Raw genomic sequence first — 10,949 nt, forward strand, 5'->3', positions numbered from 1 at the left:
TCCCAAGTGGACAGGGGTGGTTTCTGGCCTGTCAGCCCTGGAGGTGGCCGGGACGGAGCAGTGATGCTTTTAGGTGGCAAAGGGACCTTCCACAGCTCATGAGCCAGAGAGGTGTTAGTGACTGATCCAGGAGACCACGTTGATTTGGAATCACTGTTTCTGGCTACTAAAAGACACAAACAACAGCCACAATCACTGTTGCTGCAAAGAAAAGCTGCTAAATTAGGGTAAAATCAAAACTGCTTCAAAATCAGTGAAGTTACCACGCTGATGAGACCCCAGCACCACTTTTATTGACATCTAGGATCCCCCTGGAGCATGTAAAGGGGGAGGAACCAGAACAGGACAAGCAGACATCACCTGAAGTGCTTTGTGCTGTACTGCTGAGGGAAACATTGTAGTTGGAGGCACGAATGGATGACCAGGCACTAGTTGAAGGCAGCGTGGTGTTCAAAGATGAGGATGACCCTGCAGCAAAGAGAAGAGTCAGACACAGCACAGCAGGTCACAAATGCAGCAGGATGAACTGTGCTTGTGCACACTCAGGGGAGGGACGTGCACCCTCAGCCCCCTCCTCAGCCCACGGCACGTGGTGGCAGCAGGAGAGCACAGCCCTGCATTCCTGCACGGCCGGGCTGCCCAGGCTCTGCTGCTCCCAAAGCCCTGGGCGTGCACAGCTGACAGCAGCAGCACAGCCCACACCCCTGGGACAGCCCCTGCCCTGCATCAGCACCGGGCTGGGCCAAGGATGGGCTGCAGCCTGACAGGCACAGCACAGGGACACACCAGGAGGGGAGCGAGCAGCAAACACACCCCAAACCCACAGCACAAGGGAGAGACATGAGGGCAGCAAGGGGCAAACACAGGAACAACCAGGAGAGGAGCAAGGAGGAAACACAAGGGATAAACCAGGAGAGGAGCAAGGGGGAAACACAAGGGACAAACCAAGAGGGGAGCAAGCAGCAAACACACCCCAAACCCACAGCAGAAGGGAGGTGAATGAGGGCAGCAAGGAGGAAACACAAGGGACAAACCAGGAGAGGAGCAAGCAGCAAACACACCTCAAACCCACAGCACAAGGGAGATGAATGAGGGCAGCAAGGAGGAAACACAAGGGACAAACCGGGAGGGGAGCAAGGAGGAAACACAAGGGACAAACCGGGAGGGGAGCAAGCAGCAAACATCACGACAGCAGAGGGAAGGTTGCACACATTCCCCAGCAGGCTGAGCATACCACTGTTCCTGTCCCTGAGGTGGTCAACTTCCCGCACAGTATTAATTGAGAGATTGTTTATGACACTGCCAGGAGTGACGTAAGGGTCAGTTTCGGGGTCGATGTTTGGATAACCTTTCCATGGCTCACCAGGGCGAAACTCTAGGAATACAGATGCAGGAAAGAAGCTTATTTTCACCGCATTTTTAAAAAGGAAACAGCTGTCTAAACAATACATCTCCTAATGAATGAAAATCCAAAACCCTTTAAGCATTTAATTTCCTTGATGTAGCCATCACCGTACTAATTTAATTTCTGATTTCTCTGGCAGACACACTTCTCTCTGTACAGTAAAGCTGCCATTCTCCATTTCCACCTGCTAGAATTTCCAGGGTGCCCTCCTGCACTGGCTGCTGCCCCAGGGGGAGGTGCCCGGGCACGGAGGGAGGGCAGGGCTGTACCTGGGGGCCAATTAACACTGCTAGAGCCATTAGGCGATTTGGCACGGGGCCAGCCGTCCCCAATGGAGCCGGGAGGACTGGCTGGGGAGTTACTGCTGTTCAGGAAGTCGTAAGGAACAAACGGAGAATCTTCCAGCCTAAAACCACTTGAAATAGCACCTGATGGGAAAAAAAAAAGAAAAAAAAAAAAAAGCAGTCAAATATTTTTCATGGCTGGTTTTTATATCCCTATATAAATACATATAAAATCGTGCCCTTGTAAATCATTCATGAAATATAGAGCAGCACACTGTCATCCTGTGATGCCAGGTTATACTGGAGATCATACAGGAGTGATGAATCAAAATGAAATATGTCTGAGTAATTCAGGAGAAAACTATAAGAATAATATACTCTCTCCTGAGTAATTCAGGAGAAAACTATAAGAATAATCCCCCATGAAACTACTTCACTAAAACAGTACATATATTCAAAGAAACATGTTCAACTCAAGTAAAGTATTAATTCCAGAGGTAAGAGCATTCTGTGGGACCCCATTTGACTAACAGGGCTCTGTGGTGGGAGAGCTCATGAAAGAAACAGCTACAACAAGTGAAGGATCTTTAGCAAAGCTCTGTGGATTCTATTCCTGTTCTTGGGAAGCAAAAAAATTAATTTAAAAACCCCTGAGACAGAGAAAGGAATGGTTTAAAAGTTACCAGACAGCAAAGCCAGTTCTGAGGGAACCAGGCATTGCATGAGATACAGAGATTCCTGCTCTGGTCAGAAAACATCACCTACAGGTAAAGCAACACCACCACTGCCTGAGGCAACAGTGGGAGGGGTTCAGCAGGGCAGCTGCAGGGAATGGCACAACCAGAGGCAGCTCAGAGCAGCAAAGCAGCTGATGCACCTAAAAATACCCCGACAATCTGAGACTGAACAGTAACAGGAGACTGGGGACATTTATAACTATCTTTAGACACAGATTCTTGGGCTATAGACTCGAATTTTAACTGGATGATTTCAAGCAACTGAAACAGCTGAAATGTCATATGAATCTTGATTACTGGAATGAAACACGAAGCAACCAAGTTCAGCTCCTCTACAACTAAGGACAGCAATGGTACCAAGTCTAGCCCTTGTAAGCTCTTCCCAATTTTAGAATGCAAACACAGACATTCATAACCAAAACCTGCCAGTAAAAATGTCAGCCATGCCCAGAATGTGGTAAATCCCCCAAAATCACCTTAGGACAGAAGGGTGGTGGGAGCGAAAACTTGAAAACCAAGCTTTTGGCTCAAAAATATACGAAGCATTCCACTGGAGATTAAGGTAAAGCTAGTAGCAATAGTCACAGTTACAGAAAAGTCTGGTTAAAAAATGAGTTCTGTAGACTGTTTCTACTAATCTCATCACAAGATCATTCTGTGAGCACAGTCAGCAAGCTGTGGCTGCTGTGGCAGACAAGCAGCAAGCTGGCACAGACAGCACAACAGAAACTGCAACACAGGAGTGACAACCCAGCCCAACCACCACTGCAAGGCTGCAGTGACCCCAGAACCCTGAGGCCAGCCTGGGGTCACTCCCTGAGCACTGTGCTGCCCAAGGAGTGCTGCACATACCATGTTTGCTGGAGTTCTGATCTAGGGATGTGTTCATAGAAATGCTGTCGACTGTAGTCCATTTCCTCAGCCGAGACTGTGGCTCTTTAATACTGCTCATATCCAGGTTTACATTCAAGTTTGAGTTCATTCCTGAAAGCACACACAGCTCGTGAGACACAGAGCAAAGCTCTCCCAGTGCTCCTGGCCACTGCTGCCCCAGAAAGCACTGAAGAGCACGTTACCATGGTTATGTCATGCTTCAAGTCTCTGCTGCTGAGGAACGTTCTAGCACTGAAACCAGGGAACTCTCTGCACACAGAAGCTAAGCTGAGCAATGCAAAGCACTCCCAAGTTCTCAGCTCATGTCCTCATGCAAAAATGTCAGTGGAAGAAGACATTAGGAAGTTAAGAGAAACTAAAATGTAAATACCTAAAAGAGGGGGCAAACAGAACTGCTCTTGCCCTGCTGTAGCTGTGGTCTGTACCTCAGATGTTTCTCTGCCAGAGAATCAAGACAATGCCAACCCAAATCTGCTCAAACATCTGGAAGAACCAGGCTCTTCTGGGCTTGGACAACGTGCCCACATGTTTGACCTTGCCATGCCTGCTCCTTTCCAAGTCTGTCAGAATCCTGAACTCACAGCTCTACCTGGTACCCTTCCAGCCCTCCAGATCTGTTTACTTCTTCTCTGAAAACAAACACTACAAGAGTTTAACTTGGGAACACAGACACACAGGGAACTTCTCAAATGTCTCCTAGAAACACCTTCCTTCAGCACTGGGAACAAGGGCTTCCTCTTGCTCCTAAGTGCACATTCACAGCCATAAAGAAATTGGTTTACTTTTTGACGGGGTTTTGTTTATTTTTCTTAAAGGCATGAGCAAGAGTTGGTGCCAGAAAAGCCTCCTCTTGAAATGCCTCAGGAAAAGTGCTTGGAACAGGATGGAGTTTTATAAAATATAACAACTATCAATAGGTCAATCAGAAAAAAAGGGAATGTCCAGCTGATCCTGTTTCTGACACCTCCCTCTGGCATTTTGCTGTTGTCAGAGCAGTAACTCTGCAGCACAGCAACCTTCCTTCTACCTCTGGAGGAGTGCAGAGACCAGACCTCTGAGAGAAGGGGTAGAAAGGCCCCAGGCTGGCAGAGGGGCACATCTGTGACCAGGCCAGTGCCAGCCCCAGCAGGCACAGCTCTGTCACAGCTCTGTGTGGGATTGTGTGGGCTGAGTGATGGACACCAGTCCCTGGATACAATCCATCATTTAAACACTTCCCAGAAGTAATTCTTCATATCCTACTGTGGAAGAGTTTATATTAGTTATATAGTTATACTATTAGTTATAGTATACTCAGTACTAGTTATTAGTTATATCAGCTATACTCACTTAAAGGTTGTTTTTATTAATAGAAATACTTAATTCTATAATGAACTGGGATGTGAGTGCAGAACTGGTCAGGGAGAGAAAAGGATGCTCTGGGTGAGTATCTAGTGAATCCTGACAAATCCCTTCCCTGAAATGGAAACAGAACCTCCTTGCTCTCCTTGCTGGGTCTCCTGACACTGGAATGGGAACACAGAGAAAAAACAAACCCAAGAATGTTCCCTGCTGGGCAGGGTGAGCTCCCTCTCACACAGCCACACCACCACGCTGCACTGGGAGGTGACACCAGCCTTCCTCTGCACTCCATTCTTCACTAGGGGGGAAGAAATTCCAGCAAATGCTTCTCCTGCCCTTCAGCCTTTATGTGAGCACTGAGGGTGGCTCTGTGTGCTGAGCAGAGGGACCCCAAACCATTCCAGACTCCTGAGGGATCTCAAAGCAACCTGACACACCCTGCAGGCTCCTGAGCCACGGTTCATGTGAGAGAGCAGCTGTGGGGCAGTGCACAGCAATTCCAGCTCCAGGAATGAACACACAGGAGCCTGACCTGGGCAGGATGCAATCCCTCAGTGCACAGTTTGGTGAGAAGGTGAAATATGCCTTTCCTTAGGGCTAACACAGTGTGTCAATGGCTACAAAACTTCCTTTGTATGCCTTGCCCTTTGAATGAAAGCAGAACTGGACACTGATGCCAAGCATCACTAGCAGCTCTGAAGCAGCAGCCTGGACCTGAGGCTGGCCCCAAGCCACCCCAGTGTGGCACTGTCCTGGCCAGAGCCACTCTGCCTGCAAGCACAGGGACCCAGCTGCATGTCCAGCAACAAACTGCCCTGCAGAGGCCAATGAGAATGCAACCAGCCCAACAGAAATGGCCCAATTAGAATAATAGAGAGAAAAGCAAAAATGAAGGGGAGGAAAGAAACGGGGGTAAGGAACAGAGGTAAATGGTAAACAGCTGTAGTAAGATAGCATTAAAAAGGGACCTAAAGTAAGAAGAAAATATACAAGCCTGGAATTTCTGAAGTAGAAATTGGACAGAAGCCTGAAAATGTAGGGAGAAAGAAACAGGAGATGTTTGTATTTATAAATGTTCAAACATTTTGCCTAATGAGACAACAATTCTTTAAAAATGCAAAGCCAAAAGCTTTCTTTCCTGGACAAAACCACTAACAGGCAAAGTGACTGTTCTACCTTTGCAAACCTAGAGCCATTGAAAGCATTTCTGAATTCCCAATAAAAGTGCCTACATCAATGGATTCTGTGCATGGATTCTACTTCTTCAAGTCCTTTAGCTCCAGGGATGAGGACTTTGTATCACCCTGGGGATCCAGGACACAAAAGGAGCACCAAAAGGAGCCTGTCATTCCTCAGGACTGTAAAGTATTCTGCACTGAGACAGGGACACTCACTGGGAATGAGTGCACTTGGGGAAAAGTTATTGGTGAGCAAGGGTAACCCCACACAGAACTACTACTGCCACTAAAAAGGGAAGCACTGACAGGGTTACAGTCATTTTCCAGGAGGAGGCACGGGGAAAAGTGGGGCTGTGTGTCACACAAACGTGGGCTGACTGCAGGGCACCCACCTATAGGGAAGCTGCTGAATGCATTGATTGGTGAGGGCCCTTTCTGCAGCTCAGGAGTAGTGTGGGGCATGACATTCTCGAGGAAGGATTTCATGGAGGGCTGATGGAGTGACTGCTGTTGAGAGGGTGGAGTTTGCTGCTTCATTAACAGGTTTGGATCAAGCTGACGGGACTGTTGCATCATCTGTTGCTGCATACTAAGAGATCGACCCTTTAAAAAAACAGAGCAGTTACAACACCAATGAGCAAAAGCTTTTCCACGTTCTGAGAAAGAGAAATGCACCTCTGTGCCCTGTGCATCCTGCACAGCCAAAGCCCAGCACCCAGTCCCTCCTCCAAAGCTCCATCCACCCCTGCACACCTCAGTGCGAGTCACAGCAGGAAATGCAGCTCAGGATGAAAAGCAGCTCCCAGGAGAGCCTGAGAGGGGAGAGCGAGGAGTTTCCTTACCTGCTGCTCCTGCTGCTGCCGACCCCCTGAAGGCACACTCCTCTGGGGCTGCGCCTTCTGCTGCTGAGCCAGCAGCCGCTGCGAGACACACAGGGTTAGAGCAGGACAGACACAGCCCCTGCCACCCGCAGCCACCGCCAGCACCAGCTCACCTGTAACTGGGAGATCTGAGAAAGCTGGTTTAACTGGGACAGTTGATTCAACATGGCTACCTGTTGTGGGCCAAAAAGTGGGCTCAGGCCACCGCTGTTTGGTGCATACTTCAGTAATGATACTGGAACCTGCAACACACACCAGGGCCAAGGGCAACTGTAACAGCTCTACTCAGGCCAGAATATGAGAATACTGGAACCTCTGGTCAACACATGCCTGGCTTCATCAAGCCAAATATGCTCCCAAATATTTACAGAATAAATATCAGCAGCACCAACAAACAAGGAACAATTTTCTGAAGCTGCATTTGGATAGTTCATACACAGAGTGCTTTCTGTATCACTTACCTGAGGGGATAGTAATGGAGGAGGCACTTGAGCACGTGGATTAGGCTGAGATGAATTAAGAGGTTGTGCTGGAGGCTGCTGCATGCTCCTGGGCTGTGCTGCTATATTCCCAACACCAAACACACTGGGATTGCCATTCTGGGGAAAAGACGGGCAGTCAGTGACAGAAAACCTCTTCTGCTGCTTCTCCCACCCCACACATTTCAATCACAAGTTAAACAGGTATCAATTACACAAGTAGCTACAACGTTATATCAAAAGGCATTAAATGCAGTAAGTAACACACCAAGGATACGCACACAGCCTTACCTGTCTAACAGAATTCAAGCTTTGCATACCCAGCCCTGCTAGGGAGCCCAGGGCTTGGTTAGGTAGTGCATTATTTGAAGGGGGAAGCTTCATGTTTTGATTGGACATAAACTGCATGTTTTGGGACTCGTCTGCTACAATGCCATCCTGATGGGACAGACAAACCGAGGCGCAACAACCAGCCAGCAAGCAAGCAGAAGGGAGAAACCATTGCAGGAGCAGAAGGGAAGAGTCACAGGACAGTCCAGCACCAGCAGGAGATAGGCAGAAAACAAAAGAGATCAGGTTAGTCATCGGCACCGCCCAGGCCTACAGAGAGTGCTTAGTACAGTCATCAGTGAGTTAACAAGAACAGATCTGTGTCCTGGACTAACCAGGCAGCCCTCAGCCCCCCTGCAGCAGGTCAGGAGCACACAGCCCACTGCCCAGGACACAGCGAGGGAGCTCAGCAGTGTCCCCACACAGACCCCACTGACCTTATCGAAGTAAGGACCGCGATCCATGGAAGACTCTTTGGGAATTTGGGGACGAGAACCGGGGCCTTTTCCAACCACACGATTGTAATCTCCCACGCCCAGGCCGTGCTTGTCCATCTCCATCCTCTTGTCCTGCAGTAACCCTGGGCACAGAGAGCTGGCTGCACACCCTGGGGGCTCAGCCCCAGCCACACCGACACCAGCTTTGTGCTGGGGAGCTGAGCTGGGGCAGGACAGCCCTGGACACACAGCACCCCAGCTCTGAGAGGACACCCCAGGTACCAATGCTCGCACACATCTGAGACGTGGAATCACCACCAACACACTTTGCAAGGCTTCACGCAGTAATATCTGCCAGCTTGCTCTTAAAATCAAGTATGTATAATTGTTTAAACTTGCAGTAATTTAAATACCCGGCTTGTCATTAATACTGAAATCTAAAACCCAAAAGACTATGAGCCCCAAAGTGAAAATACCCAATTTTGAAGTGGAATAAGGAGAGAGTAACTACACTAAAAACTACAATTAGTTTTAGTTAAACATTCTATCATCACAGTAGACTGTAATTAATGTATTAAGAATTATTTTTCATTTGCTAAAGAAATAACAGTAATTGGAATCAAATAAACTGTAACTGCTCCCAAGTAATTTTATACTCAGGTTTAAGTATTTCTAAAATAACTGTGCAGTATTAATTCAGTTCTTAGAACGGAACACGTGTTTCCAAAAATGAACCCAATGAGCCCGTGTGGGATTTGGTGTGTTTCTGTTTATACTCAGTGGAGGTGCCCAGAGGGCAATCAAGATATTTATATTACAAGGAACAACCCCACCACACCCTGAAAACATCGTCTCATGCCAGTTTAACATATATAAATATGGATAAGCTTAGTTTGATATGTGGCCAATATTCCTATAGCAACCAGGTGATTCTGTGTGCAGCATTAGTCACACACACAAATACTCTTCTCTGCAAGGACATTCCTTTTCTTTAGGGAAATATACACTTAACTACATATAGCTATATATACACTACATATCATTTGAAAAATGTAATTTACAGAAGGATATAAGGTAAAAGAGAGTATGGAAGAAAAAGCAATAAAGCCCAGTTCGGTTCTATTGCTCTTACCTCCAGACATGTCCATCTTATTGCTCTGTATGGTTTCTTCTGGTGATTCTCTCTGAAGTAACAAAATAAATCACAGTTATTTATTTTTTAAGATAAAACAAAGAGATTCCTGCACACTATTACAATTCAAAACTGCAAGAAAGAAAAATCAAGGCAATCAGATGCTATTTTAAAGCATTTCCTCCCTTCAGTTCCTATCCAGTCAAGAACACATTCCCTCACCAGAACTCCTAGTAAATGCAGTAAAGCATCAGGCTATGGGATGAATACCTGGGTAATGGTTACAAAACCACTTCTCCTCAATAAAGAGGTCTTTTTGCAATGAGAATCCACAGAAAAGGGATGGCTGACAGGGGAGACAAACACAAGTAAAGAGAAAACCAGGATGAAAATGAACACTTGGCAATTGAGCATTTCCATGTCTGCACATTGCAACAAGCCCTGTGGAAAGGCAGCAAATCCAGACAGAGACAAATACTTACTGAAAAACTGAGATTTGTGAATTGCTTAATGAATGGATTGATCCATGTTTCATCTTGCTTATTTCCACCTTTCATTATTCCCTTAAAAACAGAAAGGAATTCCTGTGATACTCAGATCTGACTTTAATTACATCAACACGTGTTAAGAATGAAAATTAAAGTGTAATGTGCAAGTGCAGTAATCCCTTCTGACTCAGCCTTCAGAAATGACTGCAAGCCTTGTCCTCAGCTGCTCCTCACCTTTGTGGGCATTTTCTTCATGTAGGGTGGCCAGTTCAACGAGGGGTTAGCTTCTTGTGAGGAACCGCTGTTCCACATTCCAATCTCCACATCCTCCTCTTCCTCCCAGCTGGTCTGGCGACTGCCACTCAATGGCATGTCATCTCCACACCAACTATCTTGCATAGATTTAGGCCCTGGTGGTGGAAGAACCCAGCAGTGAACATTGCAGCAGCAGCTCCACCAAAGAGCCTAGTGCAAGGGAAAAACCCCTGGAAAACAGGATGCTTCCAGAGAGGGATTTCAGCCTTGCCAAGCACACTGAGAGCACTCACCAGGCTTGCTCGGAGGCTGCTGCCCCAGGGCAGTGTTTCCCCAGCCAGAGGTGCCTCCTGCATCGCTGACAGGCTCTCCCCAGCTCGTACCAGTGTCCATGGGCTTGCCCCACGCCGCTGTCCCGTTATCCACAGTGGTGGCTGGAGCAGGAGGCTCTCCCCAACCTTTGCAAAGCAGGGGGAGTTATTGGCATCGTTCTGAATAGGGTTTTAGAGCTACCTAAAGAGACTCAAGTGTTTTGCCTTTTCTATATGCTTAACATATAGTAAAAAGCACGTGAGCACATATTTTTGTTTTGTGTGAGGGTCATTGTTACAACTGCAAGCTGTTCCTTAAATAAAAGTAATCACAAGAGTACAAATTTTGCATTTACAGAATTGCATTCTGATAATGCAAATTTCTAAGATATTAAGCTAAGAGCTGCTTGTTACATGTAACTGACCCCATTTGGCACTTGAAAAAGAGATACAGCACAAAATAGTTCCTATATCCCATAAAGTTCCTCTCCAAAATCATTATTAACTGCTCATGAAGCTACAAGACCAGAAAGTCTGACACCAAATCCTTATAAACCCATCACCCTTCATTCTGTCCTGCAGAAGCTCAATGTGCTTCTTTTTTTTTGAAGGCTCATTGGCAAAATTAAATTTTATCTTGCTTAGAATAATTTAGGAAAGTATTTAAATCCTCAGACACTATTTTAAGTATTTTCTCTGTGTTCCCACTCCCCAGAACTCAAGCAGAGCTGTTTAGCCCTTATTACTGCAGTTATTTAAAACTGGAGCAGATCTCCAATCTGTACAAACACATCAAT

The 10,949-nt window shown here is 46.8% G+C and overlaps 1 protein-coding gene across 9 annotated transcripts in view; it reads right to left on the bottom strand.

Moving 5' to 3' along the window:
* TNRC6A (trinucleotide repeat containing adaptor 6A) overlaps positions 1 to 10,949 on the bottom strand; it is a 42,284-nt gene that overhangs the window by 3,893 nt on the left and 27,442 nt on the right. For 3 of the 9 annotated variants that reach the window (XM_063171518.1, XM_063171519.1, XM_063171516.1), the window contains 16 exons: positions 10,135 to 10,299; positions 9,821 to 9,996; positions 9,581 to 9,661; positions 9,099 to 9,150; positions 7,967 to 8,109; positions 7,491 to 7,637; positions 7,182 to 7,319; positions 6,834 to 6,962; positions 6,682 to 6,759; positions 6,232 to 6,442; positions 5,656 to 5,688; positions 3,279 to 3,410; positions 1,675 to 1,833; positions 1,235 to 1,375; positions 361 to 468; positions 1 to 166 (listed from right to left, as the gene is read on the bottom strand). The exon at positions 1 to 166 is cut by the window's left edge and continues 56 nt beyond it. In XM_063171518.1, the coding sequence (XP_063027588.1) occupies positions 1 to 166; positions 361 to 468; positions 1,235 to 1,375; positions 1,675 to 1,833; positions 3,279 to 3,410; positions 5,656 to 5,688; positions 6,232 to 6,442; positions 6,682 to 6,759; positions 6,834 to 6,962; positions 7,182 to 7,319; positions 7,491 to 7,637; positions 7,967 to 8,109; positions 9,099 to 9,150; positions 9,581 to 9,661; positions 9,821 to 9,996; positions 10,135 to 10,299 (2,059 nt within the window). The remainder of the gene's footprint in view (positions 167 to 360; positions 469 to 1,234; positions 1,376 to 1,674; positions 1,834 to 3,278; positions 3,411 to 5,655; positions 5,689 to 6,231; positions 6,443 to 6,681; positions 6,760 to 6,833; positions 6,963 to 7,181; positions 7,320 to 7,490; positions 7,638 to 7,966; positions 8,110 to 9,098; positions 9,151 to 9,580; positions 9,662 to 9,820; positions 9,997 to 10,134; positions 10,300 to 10,949) is intronic. The other 6 variants (XM_063171520.1, XM_063171523.1, XM_063171517.1 and 3 more) reach the window with 3 other exon arrangements.

This window comes from Melospiza melodia, chromosome 18, assembly GCF_035770615.1.
Source record: "Melospiza melodia melodia isolate bMelMel2 chromosome 18, bMelMel2.pri, whole genome shotgun sequence".
Taxonomy (NCBI): Eukaryota; Metazoa; Chordata; class Aves; order Passeriformes; family Passerellidae; genus Melospiza; species Melospiza melodia.